This window comes from Cherax quadricarinatus, chromosome 4, assembly GCF_038502225.1.
Source record: "Cherax quadricarinatus isolate ZL_2023a chromosome 4, ASM3850222v1, whole genome shotgun sequence".
Lineage (NCBI taxonomy): Eukaryota > Metazoa > Arthropoda > Malacostraca > Decapoda > Parastacidae > Cherax > Cherax quadricarinatus.
The window spans coordinates 189522-215316 of record NC_091295.1 but is presented as its reverse complement, the minus strand read 5'-3'; the positions used below and the strand labels follow the sequence as shown (position 1 = coordinate 215316).

General features: G+C 46.8%; 1 protein-coding gene across 8 annotated transcripts in view; it reads left to right on the top strand.

The window, feature by feature from the left end:
* The window catches only part of LOC128684243 (voltage-gated potassium channel subunit beta-1), a 621311-nt gene that overhangs the window by 558120 nt on the left and 37396 nt on the right, over nt 1–25795 (top strand). For all 8 annotated transcript variants that reach the window (XM_070093873.1, XM_070093861.1, XM_070093853.1 and 5 more), the window contains 2 exons: nt 2527–2702; nt 16660–16867. In XM_070093873.1, coding sequence (XP_069949974.1) covers nt 2527–2702; nt 16660–16867 — 384 coding nt within the window. The remainder of the gene's footprint in view (nt 1–2526; nt 2703–16659; nt 16868–25795) is intronic.

Here is a 25795-nt window from a genome sequence, read left to right as displayed (position 1 = left end):
GAGAGTGAGTTAGTGAGAGAGTGAGTTAGTGAGAGAGTGAGCTAGTGAGAGAGTGAGCTAGTGAGAGAGTGAGCTAGTGAGAGAGTGAGTTAGTGAGAGAGTGAGTTAGTGAGAGTTAGTGAGAGAGTGAGTTAGTGAGAGAGAGAGTTAGTGAGAGTTAGTGAGAGAGTGAGTTAGTGAGAGAGTGAGTTAGTGAGAGTTAGTGAGTTAGTGAGAGAGTGAGTTAGTGAGAGAGTGAGTTAGTGAGAGTTAGTGAGAGTTAGTGAGAGAGTGAGTTAGTGAGAGAGTGAGTTAGTGAGAGAGTGAGTTAGTGAGAGTTAGTGAGAGTTAGTGAGAGAGTGAGTTAGTGAGAGTTAGTGAGAGAGTGAGTTAGTGAGAGAGTGAGCTAGTGAGAGAGTGAGCTAGTGAGAGAGTGAGCTAGTGAGAGAGTGAGCTAGTGAGAGAGTGAGTTAATGAGAGAGTGAGCTAGTGAGAGAGTGAGCTAGTGAGAGAGTGAGCTAGTGAGAGAGTGAGCTAGTGAGAGAGTGAGCTAGTGAGAGAGTGAGTTAGTGAGAGAGTGAGCTAGTGAGAGAGTGAGCTAGTGAGAGAGTGAGTTAGTGAGAGTGAGCTAGTGAGAGAGTGAGTTAGTGAGAGAGTGAGTTAGTGAGCTAGTGAGTTAGAGTGAGCTAGTGAGAGAGTGAGCTAGTGAGAGAGTGAGCTAGTGAGAGTGAGCTAGTGAGAGAGTGAGTTAGTGAGAGAGTGAGTTAGTGAGAGAGTGAGTTAGTGAGAGAGTGAGTTAGTGAGAGTTAGTGAGAGAGTGAGTTAGTGAGAGAGTGAGTTAGTGAGAGTTAGTGAGAGAGTGAGTTAGTGAGAGTTAGTGAGAGAGTGAGTTAGTGAGAGTTAGTGAGAGAGTGAGTTAGTGAGAGTTAGTGAGAGAGTGAGTTAGTGAGAGAGTGAGTTAGTGAGAGTTAGTGAGAGAGTGAGTTAGTGAGAGAGTGAGTTAGTGAGAGAGTGAGTTAGTGAGAGTTAGTGAGAGAGTGAGTTAGTGAGAGTTAGTGAGAGAGTGAGTTAGTGAGAGTTAGTGAGAGAGTGAGTTAGTGAGAGAGTGAGTTAGTGAGAGAGTGAGTTAGTGAGAGTTAGTGAGAGAGTGAGTTAGTGAGAGTTAGTGAGAGAGTGAGTTAGTGAGAGAGTGAGTTAGTGAGAAAGTGGGCTAGTGAGAGAGTGAGCTAGTGAGAGAGTGAGTTAGTGAGAAAGTGGGCTAGTGAGAGAGTGAGTTAGTGAGAGTTAGTGAGAGAGTTAGTGAGAGAGTGAGTTAGTGAGAGTTAGTGAGAGAGTTAGTGAGAAAGTTAGTGAGAGTTAGCGAGAGAATGAGCTAGTGAGAGAGTTAGTGAGAGAGTGAGCTAGTGAGAGAGTGAGCTAGTGAGAGACTGAGTTAGTGAGAGACTGAGTTAGTGAGAGAGTGAGTTAATGAGAGAGTGAGTTAGTGAGAGAGTTATTGAGAGAGTGAGCTAGTGAGAGAGTGAGCTAGTGAGAGACTGAGTTAGTGAGTGAGTTAGTGAGAGTTAGTGAGAGAGTGAGTTAGTGAGAGAGTGAGTTAGTGAGAGTTAGTGAGAGAGTGAGTTAGTGAGAGAGTGAGTTAGTGAGAGTTAGTGAGAGAGTGAGTTAGTGAGAGAGTGAGTTAGTGAGAGAGTTAGTGAGAGAGTGAGCTAGTGAGATAGTAAGCTAGTGAGAGAGTGATTTAGTGAGAGTTAGTGAGAGAGTTAGCTAGTGAGAGAGTTAGTGAGAGAGTGAGCTAGTGAGAGAGTGAGCTAGTGAGAGAGTGAGCTAGTGAGAGAGTGAGCTAGTGAGAAAGTGAGCTAGTGAGAGAGTGAGCTAGTGAGAGAAAGAGCAAGTTAAAGAATGAGCTAGTGAGAGAGTGAGCTAGTGAGAGAGTGAGCAAGTGAGAGAGTAAGAGAGTGAGCTAGTGAGAGAGTGAGCTAGTGAGAGAGTGAGAGAGTGAGCTAGTGAGAGAGTGAGCTAGTGAGAGAATGAGAGAGTGAGCTAGTGAGAGAGTGAGCTAGTGAGAGAGTGAGCTAGTGAGAGAATGACAGAGTGAGCTAGTGAGAGAGTGAGCTAGTGAGAGAATGACAGAGTGAGCTAGTGAGAGAGTGAGCTAGTGAGAGAGTGAGAGAGTGAGCTAGTGAAAGAATGAGCAAGTGAGAGAGTGAGCTAGTGAAAGAGTGAACTAATGAGAGAGCGAGCTAGTGAGAGAGAGAGAGAGAGAGAGAGAGAGAGAGAGAGAGAGAGAGTGAGTCTGGATTAACAAATTTCAACTCACAAAGCTCAGTGACTACTAATTAAGATTTTTTCAACCTGCCATAATACCACTTACAGCACCTGACGCTTTAACCGGACTTTTCCACATTTGTAATAAAGTGTATACGTGGAATATGTGAAATCTCTCTCTCTCTCTCTCTCTCTCTCTCTCTCTCTGTTGGCAGGTAAGACTCCCACTCTCCTGCAACTCCTGCCTGCCTCCACTAACTCCCTGGTTCTCTCCTCCCACAGGAGGGCGCCCATAGCCTCACTGGAGTGCATGGAGGACTTGACTGGCTGTGGAGGTGATCATGTCTCTACCAGAAGTGACTCCCAGGCTATCGTCTCCAGACAGTCATCTCTGGTCTCCAGTCTACGATACAAGCCACTTGGCAAGTCTGGTCTCCGAGTCTCTCAGCTGGGTCTTGGTGAGTACTGTCTCTCAGCTGGGTCTTGGTGAGTACTGTCTCTCACTGTCTCTCAGCTGGGTCTTGGTGAGTACTGTCTCTCAGCTGGGTCTTGGTGAGTACTGTCTCTCACTGTCTCTCAGCTGGGTCTAGCTGAGTACTGTGTCTCAGCTGGGTCTTGGTGAGTACTGTCTCTCACTGTCTCTCAGCTGGGTCTTGGTGAGTACTGTCTCTCACTGTCTCTCAGCTGGGTCTAGCTGAGTACTGTCTCAGCTGGGTCTAGATGGGTACGTACTATCTCTCAGCTGGGTCTTGGTGAGTACTGTCTCTCAGCTGGGTCTTGGTGAGTACTGTCTCTCACTGTCTCTCAGCTGGGTCTTGGTGAGTACTGTCTCTCACTGTCTCTCAACTGGGTCTTGGTTAGTACTGTCTCTCAGCTGGGTCTTGGTGAGTACTGTCTCTCACTGTCTCTCAGCTGGGTCTTGGTGAGTACTGTCTCTCACTGTCTCTCAGCTGGGTCTTGTGAGTACTGTCTCTCACTGTGTCTCAGCTGGGTCTTGGTGAGTACTGTCTCTCAGCTGGGTCTTGGTGAGTACTGTCTCTCACTGTGTCTCAGCTGGGTCTTGGTGAGTACTGTCTCTCACTGTGTCTCAGCTGGGTCTTGGTGAGTACTGTCTCTCACTGTGTCTCAGCTGGGTCTTGGTGAGTACTGTCTCTCAGCTGGGTCTTGGTGAGTACTGTCTCTCACTGTGTCTCAGCTGGGTCTTGGTGAGTACTGTCTCTCAGCTGGGTCTTGGTGAGTACTGTCTCTCACTGTGTCTCAGCTGGGTCTTGGTGAGTACTGTCTCTCACTGTGTCTCAGCTGGGTCTTGGTGAGTACTGTCTCTCACTGTGTCTCAGCTGGGTCTTGGTGAGTACTGTCTCTCAGCTGGGTCTTGGTGAGTACTGTCTCTCACTGTGTCTCAGCTGGGTCTTGGTGAGTACTGTCTCTCAGCTGGGTCTTGGTGAGTACTGTCTCTCACTGTCTCTCAGCTGGGTCTTGGTGAGTACTGTCTCTCAGCTGGGTCTTGGTGAGTACTGTCTCTCAGCTGGGTCTTGGTGAGTACTGTCTCTCACTGTCTCTCAGCTGGGTCTTGGTGAGTACTGTCTCTCAGCTGGGTCTAGGTGAGTACTGTCTCTCAGCTGGGTCTTGGTGAGTACTGTCTCTCAGCTGGGTCTTGGTGAGTACTGTCTCTCAGCTGGGTCTTGGTGAGTACTGTCTCTCAGCTGGGTCTTGGTGAGTACTGTCTCTCAGCTGGGTCTTGGTGAGTACTGTCTCTCAGCTGGGTCTTGGTGAGTACTGTCTCTCAGCTGGGTCTTGGTGAGTACTGTCTCTCAGCTGGGTCTTGGTGAGTACTGTCTCTCAGCTGGGTCTAGGTGAGTACTGTCTCTCAGCTGGGTCTTGGTGAGTACTGTCTCTCAGCTGGGTCTTGGTGAGTACTGTCTCTCAGCTGGGTCTTGGTGAGTACTGTCTCTCAGCTGGGTCTTGGTGAGTACTGTCTCTCAGCTGGGTCTAGGTGAGTACTGTCTCTCAGCTGGGTCTTGGTGAGTACTGTCTCTCAGCTGGGTCTTGGTGAGTACTGTCTCTCACTGTGTCTCAGCTGGGTCTTGGTGAGTACTGTCTCTCAGCTGGGTCTTGGTGAGTACTGTCTCTCACTGTCTCTCAGCTGGGTCTTGGTGAGTACTGTGTCTCAGCTGGGTCTTGATGAGTACTGTCTCTCACTGTCTCTCAGCTGGGTCTTGGTGAGTACTGTCTCTCACTGTCTCTCAGCTGGGTCTTGGTGAGTACTGTCTCTCAGCTGGGTCTTGGTGAGTACTGTCTCTCAGCTGGGTCTAGGTGAGTACTGTCTCTCACTGTCTCTCAGCTGGGTCTTGGTGAGTACTGTCTCTCAGCTGGGTCTTGGTGAGTACTGTCTCTCAACTGGGTCTAGGTGAGTACTGTCTCTCAGCTGGGTCTTGGTGAGTACTGTCTCTCAGCTGGGTCTTGGTTAGTACTGTCTCTCAGCTGGGTCTTGGTGAGTACTGTCTCTCACTGTCTCTCAGCTGGGTCTTGGTTAGTACTGTCTCTCAGCTGGGTCTTGGTGAGTACTGTCTCTCAGCTGGGTCTTGGTGAGTACTGTCTCTCACTGTCTCTCAGCTGGGTCTTAGTGAGTACTGTCTCTCAACTGGGTCTTAGTGAGTACTGTCTCTCAGCTGGGTCTTGGTGAGTACTGTCTCTCAGCTGGGTCTTAGTGAGTACTGTCTCTCAGCTGGGTCTTGGTGAGTACTGTCTCTCAGCTGGGTCTTAGTGAGTACTGTCTCTCAACTGGGTCTTAGTGAGTACTGTCTCTCAACTGGGTCTTGGTTAGTACTGTCTCTCAACTGGGTCTTGGTTAGTACCGTCTCTCAACTGGGTCTTGGTTAGTACTGTCTCTCAACTGGGTCTTGGTTAGTACTGTCTCTCAACTGGGTCTTGGTTAGTACTGTCTCTCAACTGGGTCTTGGTTAGTACTGTCTCTCAACTGGGTCTTGGTTAGTACTGTCTCTCAACTGGGTCTTGGTTAGTACTGTCTCTCAACTGGGTCTTGGTTAGTACTGTCTCTCAACTGGGTCTTGGTTAGTACTGTCTCTCAACTGGGTCTTGGTTAGTACTGTCTCTCAACTGGGTCTTGGTTAGTACTGTCTCTCAACTGGGTCTTGGTGAGTACTGTCTCTCAACTGGGTCTTGGTTAGTACTGTCTCTCAACTGGGTCTTGGTTAGTACTGTCTCTCAACTGGGTCTTGGTTAGTACCGTCTCTCAACTGGGTCTTGGTGAGTACTGTCTCTCAGCTGGGTCTTGGTTAGTACTGTCTCTCAACTGGGTCTTGGTGAGTACTGTCTCTCAACTGGGTCTTGGTGAGTACTGTCTCTCAACTGGGTCTTGGTGAGTACTGTCTCTCAGTTGGGTCTAGCTGAGTACTGTCTCTCAGCTGGGTCTTGGTTAGTACTGTCTCTCAACTGGGTCTTGGTGAGTACTGTCTCTCAGCTGGGTCTTGGTGAGTACTGTCTCTCAGCTGGGTCTAGCTGAGTACTGTCTCTCAACTGGGTCTTGGTGAGTACTGTCTCTCAGCTGGGTCTAGCTGAGTACTGTCTCTCAACTGGGTCTTGGTGAGTACTGTCTCTCAGCTGGGTCTTGGTTAGTACTGTCTCTCAACTGGGTCTTGGTGAGTACTGTCTCTCAACTGGGTCTTGGTGAGTACTGTCTCTCAGCTGGGTCTTAGTGAGTACTGTCTCTCAGCTGGGTCGTAGTGAGTACTGTCTCTCAACTGGGTCTTGGTGAGAACTGTCTCTCAACTGGGTCTTGGTTAGTACTGTCTCTCAACTGGGTCTTGGTGAGTACTGTCTCTCAACTGGGTCTTGGTGAGTACTGTCTCTCAGCTGGGTCTTAGTGAGTACTGTCTCTCAGCTGGGTCTTGGTGAGTACTGTCTCTCAACTTTGTCTTAGTGAGTACTGTCTCTCAACTGGGTCTTGGTGAGTACCGTCTCTCAACTGGGTCTTTGTGAGTACCGTCTCTCAGCTGGGTCTTAGTGAGTACTGTCTCTCAGCTGGGTCTTGGTGAGTACTGTCTCTCAGCTGGGTCTTGGTGAGTACTGTCTCTTACGGTCTCTCAGCTGGGCCTTAGCGAGTACTGTGTGTACTCACCTAACTGTGGTTGCAGGGATCGATTCAAAGTTCCTGGTCCTGCCTCTTCACTGATCGCTACTGGGTCCTCTCTCTCCCTGTTCCATGAGCTTATCATACCTTATCTTAAAGCTACGTATGGTTCCTGCCTCCACTACTTTACTTTCAAGACTATTCCACTTCCTAACAACTCTATGACAGATGAAATATTTCTTAACATTTCTTTGATTCATCTGAGTCTTCGGCTTCCAATTATGACTCCTTGTGCTGTGTCCCATCTCTGGGGCATCCTGTCTTTGCCCACCTTGTCAGTTCCTCGCAGTATTTTATGTCATTATCATGTCTCCCCCTAACCCTCCTGTTTTCCAATGTCGTCAGGTCGATTTCCCTTAATCATTCTTTGTAGGACATTTCCAAGACTAATCTTGTTGCAAATCCTTTGCACCTTCTGTATTTTCTTGATGTATTTACCAGGTGTGGGTTCCAAACTAGTTTGCATTCTCCAGTATAGGCCTGACGTACACGGTGTACAAAGTCTTGAATGATTCCCTACCTATTCTTAGGTTTACCAGGTTTGAAGTATGTTCAAGGCATATTCCCCTAAGAAAGAAGAGAAGACGTAAACTGGAGAGGGAAAGACGCTCCCTCTACAGAGGACGACGAAGAATCACTGAGCTCTTCAAGAACGTTAGATTATCTGATACACGGAAGCGCTGAGCAGGGAAGTGGAAAGTATCGAACTTAAGTTAAAGGACTCTTACAAGACGCAGGAGAGACAGGAGGAACTAAAAGCAATTAGAGACATTGAAAAAAATTAGAAATATTTCTTTTCATACGCCAAAAACAAGGCAAATACCTCATTTGGTATCGGGCCCTTGCTCAGACAAGATGGGACTTACACAGATGACAACAAAGAAATGAGTGAGATACTGAAATTTCAATACGACTCTGTGTTTAGCGAACCACTAGTCAGTCTAAAGATCGACAGTCCAATTTTTTTTTTCATGAATGAGCCTCAAAACTCCATCACTGTATGTAGATTTCCGACATTACTCTAACTCTGATAGACTTTGAGAAAGCCATTGACAACATTCCTATGCACTCAGCCCCGGGCCCAGACTCATGGAACTCTGTGTTCATTGAGAACTGCAAGAAACCCTTTTCACGTGCCCTAAGTACACTATGGAGAAGGAGCTTAGACATGGGTGAAATTCCACAGTCACTTAAAATAACGGATATAGCCCCACATCATAAAGGTGGCAGCAAACCATTAGCTAAGAACTATAGACCAATAGCTCTAACGTCCCACATCATAAAAATCTTCGAAAGAGTGCTAAGAAGCAGGATTGCAAACCACTTGGATTCCCAAAAACTGCACAATCCAGGGCAACATGGGTTCAGGGCAGGTCGCTCCTGCCTCTCACAACTACTGGATCACTATGATATGGCCTTGGATGCACTGGAAGGAAAACAGAATGCAGATGTAATATACACAGACTTAGCAAAAGCCTTTGACAAGTGCGATCATGGGGTAATAGCGCCCAAAATGCGTGCTAAAGGAATAACTTGCAAAGTGAGGAGATGGTTCTTCAACTTTCTAACCAATCGAACATAAAGAGTAGTGGTCAACAGAGTTAAATCGGAAGCTACCATAGTGAAAAGCTCTGTCCCACAAGGCACAGTACTCGCCCCCATCCTGTTCCTCATCCTAATATCAGACATAGACAGATTTAATCCACAGCACCATGTCATCCTTTGCAGCCGATACTAGGAGCTGCATGAGACTGTCATCTATTGAGGACACGGTTAATTAACCTCCAAGAAGATATAAACCAAGTTTTCCAATGGGCAACGGGCAATATGATGTTCAATGAAGACAAATTCCAAGTACTCAGTTATAGAAAACTAAATGAGATACGTGTATTTAAATATATAAATAGTGATTCAAAGCTAATATGTACACAATATGTAGTGAAGAATGGTGCCGTGCCGATGTTGTGGGCACGTAGCTCTGAATCCTGGTTTGGAATGCCGAGCCGTTGTTGACGACGATGAGGGGGAGGGGGGTCACAGGTGGATGTGACTCTTGACACACTGAGTAGAAAGTGACCCCAACACAAGTAGAGATTCTGAGGAACAGAGGTACTGGGATCCTCTGACCACCACAACACTTGTGAAGCAGTTGAGCCGCCAGTAGAGAACCACCATGAAACGTTGGTGGGTTAGAACTGTGGAGCAGCTTCTAGAATGGTGTGTTGCAGATTGTGAGTCGGCTACTAGTGGAAGGGGTACCATTGTAGGGACAGATGCCAGACTGACTGTCAGATCTTTTCAAGATCAGTGCTGCCCCTCTTATCTCGACTGTGTCAGATGACCCAAGCTGAGAATCAAGGAGATTTGACGGGAACTGAAATTCAAGTGGCTGACAACCGGTCGGAGGGACACTCATCACTTCCCACCCTGTCCATTCCTGCCACTTCCTTGAATCTCCATCGGTTTTTGATGAGCAGTGCCACTCCTACCCACCTGCTTCCTGTCTTTCCTCAGGATCTGATATCTGGATGAAAAGATCACATCTGTTATCCCTTCAAGCTTTGCTTCTGTGAATGCTATGATGTCTGGGGATGCCTCCATGATTCTTTCATGCCACTCCTCACATTTATCTGTTATTCCATCTGCACTAGTATACCAAACTTTCAGCTTCTTTTCTAATACTGTGGTCAGGCGGGTTTGCTGTGATTGTGGGAGTCAGAGACCTGGCAAGATACTATGGGGGGCTGCTGTGTAGGTGGAGTTTGTGGTGGAAGGAGTGGGGGCTATGTGTACAGAGTATGGGTTGTTTTGGATTAGTTAGGTGGGGTTGTCGGGGTTGAGGGTTTTCTGTGGGTGATTCTGAGGGAGGTTTTGCTTACCCCTGGGTTCCCCTGCCCATCTCCATCCTTGACTCTCTTTCCTGCTCTATGCATCTTTGTGTCGTCTCTTTCACTTTCTGTCATGTTCTGTTGCAGTCAAGGCCCCATCTGTTCTCAGAAAACTTGTCAACTGTATCATGTCTTCCTCTCTTATCTCCTTCATGATATTTTCAATCCCCTTTTCCTCCCCTGTCGTATTACTTCGTAAGTTGCCCCTTCGGTCTCCTGAAGCCTCTTGCATTTGTTTTTGTATTTCATGTTCCATTGTCATTTTCCTTACAATTTCTTGGATCTCTGGTCTGATAACACCTCTGTAGGTGACCTGCCTCCCTCCCTGACACTTTCACGCCTCGACTTTTTGCAGGTTCCTTGGTGGTCTGATAGGGTCTCTGCATATGTCATGTCCATTCTCCTCTTTGGTTCTTTACTCTCTTTCAGCATCTTCAGTTCCTCCTATCAGTTCCATATACTAAACTCTGTGGCTTCAGCTTGTAACTCCCACTTCTTGCTCTCTGCAGCCATTTTCTTCTTCATTTTATGGCTAAGATTGGACAGCTCTGCTGCTGCCCAATCTTTCTTCAGAGCCTCTCCCTCAGATCCTCCTCTCTGGGATGCTTTTTTTTTACCACAAAATGTATGTGTGTGTATTTGTGTGTGTATGTGTAATTGTATATGCATGTGTGTGAGAGAGAGGGAGAGAAAGGGAAGGAGAGAGGGGTGTGCGGGTGTTTGGGGGTTTTCATGAGGGTTTGTGGTGGTCATATCAGGTGGTGTCAAATGGTCTTTGTGAGTGTGTGTGTATATGTATACATGTATGTGTGTGTGTATGTATGTGTATGTGTGCTCACCTAATTGTTGTTTGCAGGGGTCGAGTCATAGCTCCTGACCCCACCTCTTCACTGCTTGCTGCTGGCTCACTCACTCCCTGCTCTGTGAGCTTTATCATACCTCTTCTTAAAGCTATGTATGGATCCTGCCTCCACTACATCACTTCCCAGACTATTCCACTTCCTGACAACTCTGTGACTGAAGAAATACTTCCTAACATCTCTGTGATTCATCTGAGTCTTCAACTTCCAACTGTGAGCCCTTGTTGCTGTGTCCCATCTCTTGAACATCCTGTCTTTGTCCACTTTGTCGATTCCTCTCAGTTTTTTTATTTTTTTATCATGTCAACCCTGTCCCTCCTGTATTAACATCACTTTCCTTTAACCTCTCCTCACAGGACACGCCCATTATCTCCGGGACTAGTTTCGTTGCAAACCTTTGTACTTTTTCTAATTTCTTAAAGTGCTTGCCCAGGTGTGGATTCCAAACTGGTGCTGCATACTCTAATATAGACCTGATGTACACGGTGTACAGAGTCCTGAATAACCCTTTACCGAGATGTCAGAAAGCTATTCTTAGGTTTGCTAGGCGCCCATATGCTGCAGCAGTTATTTGGTTGATGTGTGCCTCAGGAGATATGTTCGGTATTATACTCACCCCAAGATCATTTTCCTTAGATGAGGTTTGTAGCCTTTGGCACCCTAGGTTGTATTCTGTCTGCGGTCTTCCCTGACCTTCCCCGATCTTCATGACTTTACACTTGGCGGGGATGAACTCCAGGAGCTAGTTACTGGACCAAGCCTGTAGCCTGTCCAGATCCCTTTGCCGTCCTGCTTGGTCCTCCTCCAGCTGAATTCTCCTCGTTAACTTCACATCGTCTGCAAACAGGGACACTGCTGAATCTATTCCATCATGTCATTCACATTTACCAGAAACAGTACCGGTCCTGGAACTGACCCCTGTGGAACCCCGCTCGTCACAGGCGCCCACTCTGACATGACACCTCGTCACGTACCATGACTCGTTGTCTTCCTGTCAGGTATTTTCTGATCCATTGCAGTGTCTTCCCTGTTATACCTGCCTGGTCCTCCAGCTTTTGCACTAATATCTTGTGTGGAACCGTGTCAAAAGTCTTTTTCAAGTCAAAGAAAATGCAATCTACCCACCCCTCTCTCTCTTATCTTACTGCTGTCACCCTGTCGTAGAACTCCAGTAGATTTGTGACACAGGATTTCCCATCCCTGAATCCGTGCTGGCTGTCGTTGATAAGATCATTCCTTTCTAGGTGTTCCACCACTCTTCTGATAATCTTCTCCATGACTTTGCATACTATACATGTCAGCGACACTGGTCTATAGTTTAGTGTTTCATGTCTATCTCCTTATTTTAAAAAATTGGGACTACGTCTACGTCTACGTCTACGTCTACGTCTACGTCTACGTCTACGTCTACGTCTTCCATACCTCAGTTTCTATAGATGTTTTGAAGATTGTTGTTAGTGGTACACATAGTGCCTCTGCTCCCTCTCTCAGGACCCACGGAGAGATGTGTGCTTGACTGTGTGTTTGCTTGTGTATGTGCATGCATGAATGTGTGTGCATGTGAACGTGTGTGTGTGCATGCGTGAATGTGTGCACGTGTGCATATGTGTGCATGAATGTGGGTGTGTATGCATGTATGTGTGTGTGTGTGTATGTGTGTGTGTGTGTGTGTGTGTGTGTTTGTATTTACTTATTTGTAGTTGCAGAGCTCATATCACAGCTCCTGGCCCCCTCTCCACTTTCTTGAGAGAGAGAGAGAGAGAGAGAGAGAGAGCAATCCACCAAACTTGCTGATGTAAAGACAATCTTCGGGAAGGTACAGCCACAGTGTAGTACTGTTGGCTGCCCGTCTTGTGGTATAAAGTCTGCCAGCTGTCTGCGAAGTGGAGGCCAGTGTGGAACCTTGATGACATTGTCTGTGTATGATCCCAGGAAGGTATCCCATTATTCACTAAGCTCCGCCTCCTCTACCTTAATATACTCACAAGTATACTGGGAGCTGGTCATAAAATTCCAGTATAGTGAAGTATAACTGTGTATACGTGTGTGTATGTTCGTGTATGGATTTCTGTACAAATGTACATATTCATATGCATACAGTACATGTGAGTATGTATTTTTGTGTGTATGTATATTTGTGTACCTTCGTGTGTAATTCTTTGTATGTATACGTGTGCAGATGTATGTTTATGTATATGTATATATGTGTTTAAATACGTACGTATGTGTGTGCACATGAATCAATGTGCATATATATATACGTACGTATGAATGTGTGTATATGTGTGAGAATGTATTCATATATGTATTTTTTTATGTATCCATGTGTATATGTATGCATGAGTCAATTTATATATGTGGATATGCTTGCATATTTAAGTGTGTGAATGTGTGTGTATAATACGTGCATATATGTATGTATGTATGCATGTGTATGCATACATACATACATCACCTTACCTCTGCGTCACCGGTGATTTAAAATCACTTGTCTCGTGATTTCATTACTATGTATATATATATATATATATATATATATATATATATATATATATATATATATATATATATATATATATATATATATATATATATATATATTAAGGTAGTAGGTTGGTTAAGGTAGTAGGTTGGTAGACAGCAACCACCCAGGGAAGTACTACCGTCCTGCCAGATGACTGTGAAACAGAAACCTGTAACTGTTTTGCATGATGGTAGGATTGCTGGTTTCTTTTTCTGTCTCATAAACACGCTAGATAACAGGGATATCTTGCTACTCCTACTTACACTTTGGTCACACTTCACAGACACGCACATGCATATATATATACATACATCTAGGTTTTTCTCCTTTTTCTAAATAGCTCTTGTTCCTCTTTTTTTTCCTCTATTGTCCATGGGGAAGTGGAAAAGAATCTTTCCTCCGTAAGCCATGCGTGTCGTATGAGGCGACTAAAATGCCGGGAGCAATGGGCTAGTAACCCCTTCTCCTGTAGACACTTACTAAAAAAGAGAAGAAGAAAAACTTTATAAAACTGGGATGCTTAAATGTGCGTGGATGTAGTGCGGATGACAAGAAACAGATGATTGCTGATGTTATGAATGAAAAGAAGTTGGATCTCCTGGCTCTAAGCGAAACAAAGCTGAAGGGGGTAGGGGAGTTTCGGTGGGGGGAAATAAATGGGATTAAATCTGGAGTATCTGAGAGAGTTAGAGCAAAGGAAGGGGTAGCAGTAATGTTGAATGATCAGTTATGGAAGGAGAAAAGAGAATATGAATGTGTAAATGCAAGAATTATGTGGATTAAAGTAAAGGTTGGATGCGAGAAGTGGGTCATAATAAGCGTGTATGCACCTGGAGAAGAGAGGAATGCAGAGGAGAGAGAGAGATTTTGGGAGATGTTAAGTGAATGTATAGGAGCCTTTGAACCAAGTAAGAGAGTAATTGTGGTAGGGGACCTGAATGCTAAAGTAGGAGAAACTTTTAGAGAGGGTGTGGTAGGTAAGTTTGGGGTGCCAGGTGTAAATGATAATGGGAGCCCTTTGAACTTTGTATAGAAAGGGGTTTAATTATAGGTAATACATATTTTAAGAAAAAGAGAATAAATAAGTATACAAGATATGATGTAGGGCGAAATGACAGTAGTTTGTTGGATTATGTATTGGTAGATAAAAGACTGTTGAGTAGACTTCCGGATGTACATGTTTATAGAGGGGCCACAGATATATCAGATCACTTTCTAGTTGTAGCTACATTAAGAGTAAAAGGTACATGGGATACAAGGAGAATAGAAGCATCAGGGAAGAGAGAGGTGAAGGTTTATAAACTAAAAGAGGAGGCAGTTAGGGTAAGATATAAACAGCTATTGGAGGATAGATGGGCTAATGAGAGCATAGGCAATGGGGTCGAAGAGGTATGGGGTAGGTTTAAAAATGTAGTGTTAGAGTGTTCAGCAGAAGTTTGTGGTTACAGGAAAGTGGGTGCGGGAGGGAAGAGGAGCGATTGGTGGAATGATGATGTGAAGAGAGTAGTAAGGGAGAAAAAGTTAGCATATGAGAAGTTTTTACAAAGTAGAAGTGATGCAAGGAGGGAAGAGTATATGGAGAAAAAGAGAGAGGTTAAGAGAGTGGTGAAGCAATGTAAAAAGAGAGCAAATGAGAGAGTGGGTGAGATGTTATCAACAAATTTTGTTGAAAATAAGAAAAAGTTTTGGAGTGAGATTAACAAGTTAAGAAAGCCTAGAGAACAAATGGATTTGTCAGTTAAAAATAGGAGAGGAGAGTTATTAAATGGAGAGTTAGAGGTATTGGGAAGATGGAGGGAATATTTTGAGGAATTGTTAAATGTTGATGAAGATAGGGAAGCTGTGATTTCGTGTATAGGGCAAGGAGGAACAACATCTTGTAGGAGTGAGGAAGAGCCAGTTGTGAGTGTGGGGGAAGTTCGTGAGGCAGTAGGTAAAATGAAAGGGGGTAAGGCAGCCGGGATTGATGGGATAAAGATAGAAATGTTAAAAGCAGGTGGGGATATAGTTTTGGAGTGGTTGGTGCAATTATTTAATAAATGTATGGAAGAGAGTAAGGTACCTAGGGATTGGCAGAGAGCATGCATAGTTCCTTTGTATAAAGGCAAAGGGGATAAAAGAGAGTGCAAAAATTATAGGGGGATAAGTCTGTTGAGTATACCTGGCAAAGTGTATGGTAGAGTTATTATTGAAAGAATTAAGAGTAAGACGGAGAATAGGATAGCAGATGAACAAGGAGGCTTTAGGAAAGGTAGGGGGTGTGTGGACCAGGTGTTTACAGTGAAACATAAAAGTGAACAGTATTTAGATAAGGCTAAAGAGGTCTTTGTGGCATTTATGGATTTGGAAAAGGCGTATGACAGGGTGGATAGGGGGGCAATGTGGCAGATGTTGCAGGTGTATGGTGTAGGAGGTAGGTTACTGAAAGCAGTGAAGAGTTTTTACGAGGATAGTGAGGCTCAAGTTAGAGTATGTAGGAAAGAGGGAAATTATTTCCCAGTAAAAGTAGGCCTTAGACAAGGATGTGTGATGTCACCGTGGTTGTTTAATATATTTATAGATGGGGTTGTAAGAGAAGTAAATGCGAGGGTCTTGGCAAGAGGCGTGGAGTTAAAAGATAAAGAATCACACATAAAGTGGGAGTTGTCACAGTTGCTCTTTGCTGATGACACTGTGCTCTTGGGAGATTCTGAAGAGAAGTTGCAGAGACTGGTGGATGAATTTGGTAGGGTGTGCAAAAGAAGAAAATTGAAAGTGAATACAGGAAAGAGTAAGGTTATGAGGATAACAAAAAGATTAGGTGATGAAAGATTGGATATCAGATTGGAGGGAGAGAGTATGGAGGAGGTGAATGTATTCAGATATTTGGGAGTGGACATGTCAGCGGATGGGTCTATGAAAGATGAGGTGAATCATAGAATTGATGAGGGGAAAAGGGTGAGTGGTGCACTTAGGAGTCTGTGGGGACAAAGAACTTTGTCCTTGGAGGCTAAAAGGGGAATGTATGAGAGTATAGTTTTACCAACGCTCTTATATGGGTGTGAAGCATGGGTGATGAATGTTGCAGCGAGGAGAAGGCTGGAGGCAGTGGAGATGTCATGTCTGAGAGCAATGTGTGGTGTGAATATAATGCAGAGAATTCGTAGTTTGGAAGTTAGGAGGAGGTGCGGGATTACCAAAACTGTTGTCCAGAGGGCTGAGGAAGGGTTGTTGAGGTGGTTCGGACATGTGGAGAGAATGGAGCGAAACAGAATAACTTCAAGAGTGTATCAGTCTGTAGTGGAAGGAAGGCAGGGAAGGGGTCGGCCTAGGAAAGGTTGGAGGGAGGGGGTAAAGGAGGTTTTGTGTGCGAGGGGCTTGGACTTCCAGCAGGCATGCGTGAGCGTGTTTGATAGGAGTGAATGGAGACAAATGGTTTTTAATACTTGACGTGCTGTTGGAGTGTGAGCAAAGTAACATTTATGAAGAGGTTCAGGGAAACCGGCAGGCCGGACTTGAGTCCTGAAGATGGGAAGTACAGTGCCTGCACTCTGAAGGAGGGGTGTTAATGTTGCAGTTTAAAAACTGTAGTGTAAAGCACCCTTCTGGCAAGACAGTGATGAGTTTTTCTTTATCGGGCCACCCTGCCTTGGTGGGAATCGGCCAGTGTGATAATATATATATATATATATATATATATATATATATATATATATATATATATATATATATATATATATATATATATATATATATATATATATATATATATATAAGCACAAGACAAAATTTCTGATAATAGTATGAAGGTTCTCACAAGAATTTGTCTTCCCAGGGACCTGGCTACTAATACTTGATCTCTGCCTCAACAGGTACCTGGGTGACATTCAGTCCTCAGGTGTCAGAGGAGACAGCTACTAATACTTGATCTCTGCCTCAACAGGTACCTGGGTGACATTCAGTCCTCAGGTGTCAGAGGAGACAGCTACTAATACTGGATCTCTGCCTCAACAGGTACCTGGGTGACATTCAGTCCTCAGGTGTCAGAGGAGACAGCAGAGGAGATCATCACAGTGGCTTACGAGGCCGGCATCAACCTCTTCGACCTGAGTGAGGCTTACAGTGGAGGTCGAGCAGAGGTTCAACTGGGCAACATTCTCAAGAAGAAGAACTGGAGGAGAACCTCGTATCATGTCATCACTAAGGTCTACTGGAACTCAAAGTGAGGCAACTCTTCTTTTTTGTCTTCTCTCCTCCTCCTCCTCCTCCTTCTCCTCTTCCTTGCCTGTTTGCACTCTTCTCAACAACAAGAACTGGATGAGAGAGTAATGAGATGCCATGCAGAAGGTCTGCTGAAACTCTTAAGTGAGGTAATCCATGACTCACGAAATCGTAATGACACGATTGTCTTCATCTCCCTCTTCCTCCTTCTCTCCTCTTCCTCCTTCTCTCCTCTTCCTCCTTCTCTCCTCTTCCTCCTTCTCTCCTCTTCCTCCTTCTCTCCTCTTCCTCCTTCTCTCCTCTTCCCCCTTCTCTCCTCTTCCTCCTTCTCCTCCTCCTCATCCTTCTAACACTCTTCTCAAGAACTTCAAGGTCCACCAAAACAAAGTACTCCAACACAAGGTCCACCAATACAAAGTCCAATAACACAAGGTCCACCAATACAAGGTCCAACAACAAAAGGTCCACCAATACAAGGTCCACCAATACAAGGTCTACCAACACAAGGTCCACCAACAAAAGGTCCACCAACACAAGGTCCAACAACACAAGGTCCACCAATACAAGGTCCACCAATACAAGGTCCACCAATACAAGGTCTACCAACACAAGGTCCACCAACAAAAGGTCCACCAACACAAGGTCCAACAACACAAGGTCCTCCAACACAAATTTCACCAACACAAGGTCCAACAACACAAGGTCCTCCAACACAAGATCCATCAACACTAGGTTTACCAACACAAGGTCTACCAACACATGGTCCACCAACACAAGGTCCACCAACACAAGGTCCATCAACACAAGGTCCATCAACACAAGGTCCATCAACGCAAGGTCCATCAACACAAGGTCCGCCAACACAAGGTCCGCCAACACAAGGTCCAACAACACTAGGTTTACCAACACAAGGCCCTCCAACACAAGGTCCATCAACACAAGGTCCATCAACACAAGGTCCACCAACACAAGGTCCACCAACACAAGGTGCAACAACACAAGGTCCAACAACACAAGGTCCTCCAACACAAGATCCATCAACACTAGGTTTACCAACACAAGGTCCACCAACACAAGGTGCAACAACACAAGGTCCAACAACACAAGGTCCTCCAACACAAGATCCATCAACACTAGGTTTACCAACACAAGGTCCACCAACACAAGGTCCATCAACACAAGGTCCAACAACACAAGGCCCTCCAACACAAGGTCCTCCACAAAAAGGTAATCCAATACCAGGTCCACCAACACAAGGTCCAACAACACAAGGTCCACCAACACAAGGTCCATCAACACAAGGTCCAACAACACAAGGCCCTCCAACACAAGGTCCTCCATCACAAGGTAATCCAATACCAGGTCCATCAACACAAGGTCCAACAACACAAGCTCCAACAACACAAGGTCCTCCAACACAAGATCCATTAACACTAGGTTTACCAACACAAGGTCCACCAACACGAGGTCCAACAAAACAAGGTCCTCCAACACAAAGTTCACCAACACAAGGTCCATCAACAGAAGGTCCTCCAACACAAGGTCCAACAACACAAGGCCCTCCAACACAAAGTTCACCAACACAAGGTCCACCAGCACAAGATCCATCAACACAAGGTCATCCAACACAAGGTCCAACAACACAAGGCCCTCCAACACAAAGTTCACCAACACAAAGTCCACCAACACAAGGTCCTCCATCACAAGGTAATCCAATACCAGGTCCACCAACACAAGGTCCACCAACACAAGGTCCACCAACACAAGGTCCACCAACACAAGCACCTCCAACACAAGGTCCACCAACACAAGGCCCTCCAACACAAGGTCCACCAACACATGGTCCTCCAACACAAGGCTCACCAACACAAGGTCCACTAACACAAGGTCCTCCAACACAAGGTCCACCAACACAAGGTCCTTCAACACAAGGTCCACCAACACAAGGTCCTTCAACACAAGGTCCACCAACACAAGGCCCTCCAACACAAGGTCCACCAACACAAGGCCCTCCAACACAAGGTCCACCAACACATGGTAGTCCAACACATGGCACACCAACACAAGGTCCACCAAAACAAGGTCCACCAACACAAGGTCCTTCAACACAAGGTCCACCAACACAAGGTCCTCCAACACAAGGTCCTCCAACACATGGTCCACTAACACTAGGTCTACCAACACAAGGCACACCAACACAAGGTCCACCAAAACAAGGTCCACCAACACAAGGTCCTTCAACACAAGGTCCACCAACACAAGGCCCTCCAACACAATGTCCACCAACACATGGTCCTCCAACACAAGGCTCACCAACACAAGGTCCACTAACACAAGGCCCTCCAACACAAGGTCCACCAACACAAGGTCCTTCAACACAAGGTCCACCAACACAAGGTCCAACAAAACAAGGTCCAACAACACAAGGTCCTTCAACACAAGGTCCACCAACACAAGGCCCTCCAACACAAGGTCCACCAACACATGGTCCTCCAACACAAGGCACACCAACACAAGGTCCATCAAAACAAGGTCCACCAACACAAGGTCCTCCAAGACAAGGTCACCAACACAAGGTCCACCAACACTAGGTCTACCAACACATGGTCCTCCAACACAAGGCACACCAACACAAGGCCCACCAAAACAAGGTCCACCAACACAAGGTCCTTCAACACAAGGTCCACCAACACAAGGTCCACCAACACAAGGTCCACCAACACAAGGTCCTCCAACACATAGTCCACTAACACTAGGTCCACCAACACAAGGTCCACCAACACTAGGTCTACCAGCACAAGGCTCATCAACACAAGGTCCACCAAAACATGGTCCACCAACACAAGGTCCTTCAACACAAGGTCCACCAACACAAGGTCAACCAACACAAGGTCCTCCAACACATGGTCCACTAACACTAGGTCCACTAACACAAGGTCCACCAACACTAGGTCTACCAACACAAGGTCCACCAACACAAGGTCCACTAACACAAGGTCCATCAACACAAGGTCTACAAACACAAGGTCCTCCAACACAAGGTCCACCAACACAAGGTCCACCAACACAAGGTCCACCAACACAAGGTCCACTAACAACAGGTCCACCAATGCAAGGTCCACCAACACAAGGTCCAACAACACAAGGTCCACTAACGCAAGGTCCACCAACACAAGGTCCACCAACACAAGGTCCAACAACTCAAGGTCCACTAACGCAAGGTCCACCAACACAAGGTCCACCAACACAAGGTCCACCAACACAAGGTCCACTAACACAAGGTCCAACAACACAAGGTCCACCAACACAAGGTCCACCAACACAAGGTCCACCAACACAAGGTCCACCAACACAAGGTCCACCAACACAAGGTCCACTAACACAAGGTCCAACAACACAAGGTCCACTAATGCAAGGTCCACCAACACAAGGTCCAATCACACAAGGTCCACCAACACAAGGTCCACTAACACAAGGTCCAACAACACAAGGTTCACCAACACAAGGTCCACCAACATAAGGTCCTCCAAAACAAGTTCCACCAACACAAGATTCACCAACACAAGGTCCAACAACACAAGGTCCACTAACATAAAGTCCACCAACACAAGGTCCACCAACACAAGGTCCAACAACACAAGGTTCACCAACACAAGGTCCACCAACACAAGGTTCAACAACACAAGGTCCTCCAAAACAAGGTCCACCAGCACAAGGTCTACCAACGCAAGGTCCTCCAACACAAGGTTCACCAACACAAGGTCCTCCAAAACATGGTCCACCAACACAAGGTCCTCCAACACAAGGTCCACCAACACAAGGTCCTCCAACACAAGGTTCACCAACACAAGGTCCTCCAAAACAAGGTCCACCAACACAAGGTCCTCCAACACAAGGTCCACCAACACAAGGTCCTCCAACACAAAGTCCACCAACACAAGGTCCACCAACACAAGGTCCACCAACACAAGGTCCACCAACACAAGGTCCTCCAAAACAAGGTCCACCAACACAAGGTCCACCAACACAAGGTCCTCCAACACAAGGTCCACCAACACAAGGTCCTCCAACACAAGGTCCACCAGCACAAGGTCCTCCAACACAAGGTTCACCAACACAAGGTCCTCCAACACAAGGTCCGCTAACACAAGGACCACCAACACAAGGTCCACCAACACAAGGTCTGCTAACACAAGGACCACTAACACAAGGTCCACCAACACAAGGACCACCAACACAAGGTCTGCTAACACAAGGACCACCAACACAAGGTTCACCAGCACAAGGTCCTCCAGCACAAGGTCCACCAACACAAGGTCCACTAACAACAGATCCAACAATACAAGGTCCACCAACACAAGGTCAACCAACACAAGGCCCATCAACACAAGGTCCACCAACACCAGGTCCTCTTAGACATGGTCCACTAACACAAGGTCCAACAACACAAGGTCCACCAACACAAGGTCCACCAACAGAAGGTCCACTAAAACAAGGTCCACTAACACAAGGTCCACCAACACCAGGTCCACCAACACAAGGTCCACCAACACCAGGTCCTCCAAGACATGATCCACCAGCACAAGGTCCACCAACACAAGGTCCACTAACACAAGGTCCTATAACAAAATGTCCACTAACACAAGGTCCACCAACACCAGGTCCTCCTAGACATGGTCCACCAACACAAGGTCCACCAACACAAGGTCCACAAACACAAGGTCAACCAACACAAGGTCCACCAACACAAGGTCCACTAACATAAGGTCCTATAACACAAGGTCCTGAAACACAAGGTCCACCAACACAAGGTCCACCAACACTAGGTCCTCCAAGACATGATCCACCAACACAAGGTCCACCGCACAAGGTCCACCAACACAAGGTCCACTAACACAAGGTCCTATAACACAAGGTCCACTAACACAAGGTCCACCAACACCAGGTTCTCCTAGACATGGTCCACCAACACAAGGTCCATCAACACAAGGTCCACCAACACAAGGTCCAGCAAGACAAGGTCCACCAACACCAGGTCCTCCAAGACATGATCCACCAACACAAGGTCCACCAACACAAGGTCCACCAACACAAGGTCCACCAACACAAGGTCCACTAACACAAGGTCCTATAACACAAGGTCCACTAACACAAGGTCCTATAACACAAGGTCCACTAACACAAGGTCCAACAACACAAGGTCCACCAACAGAAGGTCCACTAACACAAGGTCCACTAACACAAGGTTCACCAACACAAGGTCCACTAACACAATGTCCACCAACACAAGGTCAACCAATGCAAGGTCCACCGACACAAGGTCCTCAACACAAGGTCTACCACCACAAGGTCCACCAACACAAGGTCCACTAACACCAGGTCCTCCAAGAGATGGTCCACCAACACAGGTCCACCAACACAAGGTCCACCAACACAAGGTCCACTAACACAAGGTCCACCAACACAAGGTCCACCAACACAAGGTCCACTAACACAAGGTCTACCAGCACAAGGTCCACCAACACAAGGTCCACTAACACAAGGTCTACCAGCAGAAGGTCCGCTAACACAAGGACCACCAACACAAGGTCCACCAACACAAGGTCCTCCAACACAAGGTTCACCAACACAAGGTCCTCCAGCACAAGGTCCACCAACACAAGGTCCACTAACAACAGATCCAACAATACAAGGTCCACCAACACAAGGCCCACCAACACAAGGTCCACCAACACAAGGTCCTCCAGGAGATGGTCCACCAACACAGGGTTCACTAACACAGGGTTCACTAAGACAGGGTTCACTAAGACAAGGTTCACTAACAAAAGGTTCACTAAGACAGGGTTCACTAACACAGGGTTCACTAACACAGGGTTCACTAAGACAAGGTTCACTAACAAAAGGTTCACTAACACAAGGTTCACTAACACAAGGTCCACTAACACAAGGTTCACCAACACAAGGTCCACTAACACAAGGTCCACTAACACAAGGTCCACCAACGCAAGGTCCACTAACACAAGGTTCACCAACACAAGGTCCACTAACACAAGGTTCACAACACAAGGTCCACCAACACAAGGTCCACTAACACAAGCTCCACTAACACATGGTCCACCAACACAAGGTCCACTAACACGAGGTCCTCCAACACAAGGTCCTCCAACACAAGGTCCTCCAACACAAGGTCCTCCAACACAAGGTCCTCCAACACAAGGTCCTCCAACACAAGGTCCACCAAGACAAGGTCCACTAACAAAAGGTCCTCCAACACAATGTCCACTAACACAAGGTCCACTAACACAAGGTCCACCAACACAAGGTCCACTAACACAAGGTCCACTATCACAAGGTCCTCCAACACAAGGTCCTCCAACACAAGGTCCACCAACACAAGGTCCTCCAACACAAGGTCCTCCAACACAAGGTCCTCCAACACTATGTTCTCCAACACAATGTCCTCCAACACAAGGTCCTCCAACACAAGGTCCTCCAACACAAGGTGCTCCAACACAAGGTGCTCCAACACAAGGTCCACCAACACAAGGTCCACTATCACAAGGTCCTCCAACACAAGGTCCTCCAACACAAGGTCCACCAACACAAGGTCCTCCAATACAAGGTCCACTAACACAAGGTCCACTATCACAAGGTCCTCCCACACAAGGTTCTCCAACACAAGGTCCACCAACACAAGGTCCTCCAACACAAGGTCCTCCAACACAAGGTCCTCCAACACAAGGTCCTCCAACACAAGGTCCTCCAACACAAGGTCCACCAACACAAGGTCCTCCAACACAAGGTCCTCCAACACAAGGTCCTCCAACACAAGGTCCACCAACACAAGGTCCACTATCACAAGGTCCTCCAACACAAGGTCCTCCAACACAAGGTCCACCAACACAAGGTCCTCCAACACAATGTCCACTAACACAAGGTCCACTATCACATGGTCCTCCAACACAAGGTCCTCCAACACAAGGTCCACCAACACAAGGTCCTCCAACACAAGGTCCTCCAACACAAGGTCCTCCAACACAAGGTCCACTAACACAAGGTCCACCAACACAAGGTCCACCAACACAAGTTCCTCCAACACAAGGTCCACTAACACAAGGTCCACTATCACAAGGTCCTCCAACACAAGGTCCTCCAACACAAGGTCCTCCAACACAAGGTCCACCAACACAAGGTCCTCCAACACAAGGTCCTCCAACACTAGGTCCTCCAACACAAGGTCCTCCAACACAAGGTCCTCACCAACACAAGGTCCTCCAACACAAGGTCCACCAACACAAGGTCCACCAACACTAGGTCCTCCAACACAAGGTCCACCAACACAAGGTCCACTATCACAAGGTCCACCAACATAAGGTCCTCTAACACAAGGTCCACCAACACAAGGTCCTCCAACACAAGGTCCTCCAACACTAGGTCCTCCAACACAAGGTCCTCCAACACAAGGTCCACCAACACAAGGTCCACCAACACAAGGTCCACCAACACAAGGTCCTCCAACACAAGGTCCTCCAACACAAGGTTCACCAACACAAGGTCCTCCAGCACAAGGTCCACCAACACAAGGTCCACCAACACTAGGTCCTCCAACACAAGGTCCTCCAGCACAAGGTCCTCCAACACAAGGTCCACCAACATAAGGTCCTCTAACACAAGGTCCACCAACACAAGGTCCACCAACACAAGGTCCTCCAACACAAGGTCCTCCAACACTAGGTCCTCCAACACAAGGTCCACCAACACAAGGTCCTCCAACACAAGGTCCTCCAACACAAGGTCCACCAACACAAGGTCCACCAACACAAGGTCCTCCAACACAAGGTCCACTAACACAAGGTCCACTATCACAAGGTCCTCCAACACAAGGTCCTCCAACACAAGGTCCACCAACACAAGGTCCTCCAACACAAGGTCCTCCAACACAAGGTCCTCCAACACAAGGTCCTCCAACACAAGGTCCTCCAACACAAGGTCCTCCAACACAAGGTCCACCAACACAAGGTCCACCAACACAAGGTCCACCAACACAAGGTCCACCAACACAAGGTTTACCAACACAAGGTCCACCAACACAAGGTCCACCAACACAAGGTCCACCAACACAAGGTCCACCAACACAAGGTCCACCAACACAAGGTCCACCAACACAAGGTCCACCAACACAAGGTCCACCAACACAAGGTCCACCAACACAAGGTCCACCAACACAAGGTCCACCAACACAAGGTGCACCAACACAAGGTCCACCAACACAAGGTCCACCAACACAAGGTCCACCAACACAAGGTGCACCAACACAAGGTCCACCAACACAAGGTTTACCAACACAAGGTCCACCAACACAAGGTCCACCAACACAAGGTCCACCAACACAAGGTCCACCAACACAAGGTCCACCAACACAAGGTCCTCCAACACAAGGTCCACCAACACAAGGTCCACCAACACAAGGTTTACCAACACAAGGTCCACCAACACAAGGTCCACCAACACAAGGTCCTCCAACACAAGGTCCTCCAACACAAGGTCCTCCAACACTAGGTCCTCCAACACAAGGTCCTCCAACACAAGGTCCACCAACACAAGGTTTACCAACATAGTCGCATGTGTGTATATCCATGTATGTACACACGTGTTTATGTTCGTCTGCGTTCAGAGACGTGTACGTGCAGCTGGTGCTGTTCACACATGTACGTGCAGCTGGTGCTGTTCACACATGTACGTGCAGCTGGTGCTTTTCACACGTGTACGTGCAGCTGGTGCTGTTCACACTTGTACGTATGAACACATCTGTACTCAAGACGATGTTGTACAGTCATGTTTGTACAACTATGTCTTCATCGAGTTTGTTTTCTGGAGGTCGAGACTCAGCTCCTGGCCCTGTCTACTTGGCAATTTTCATCGGCTACAT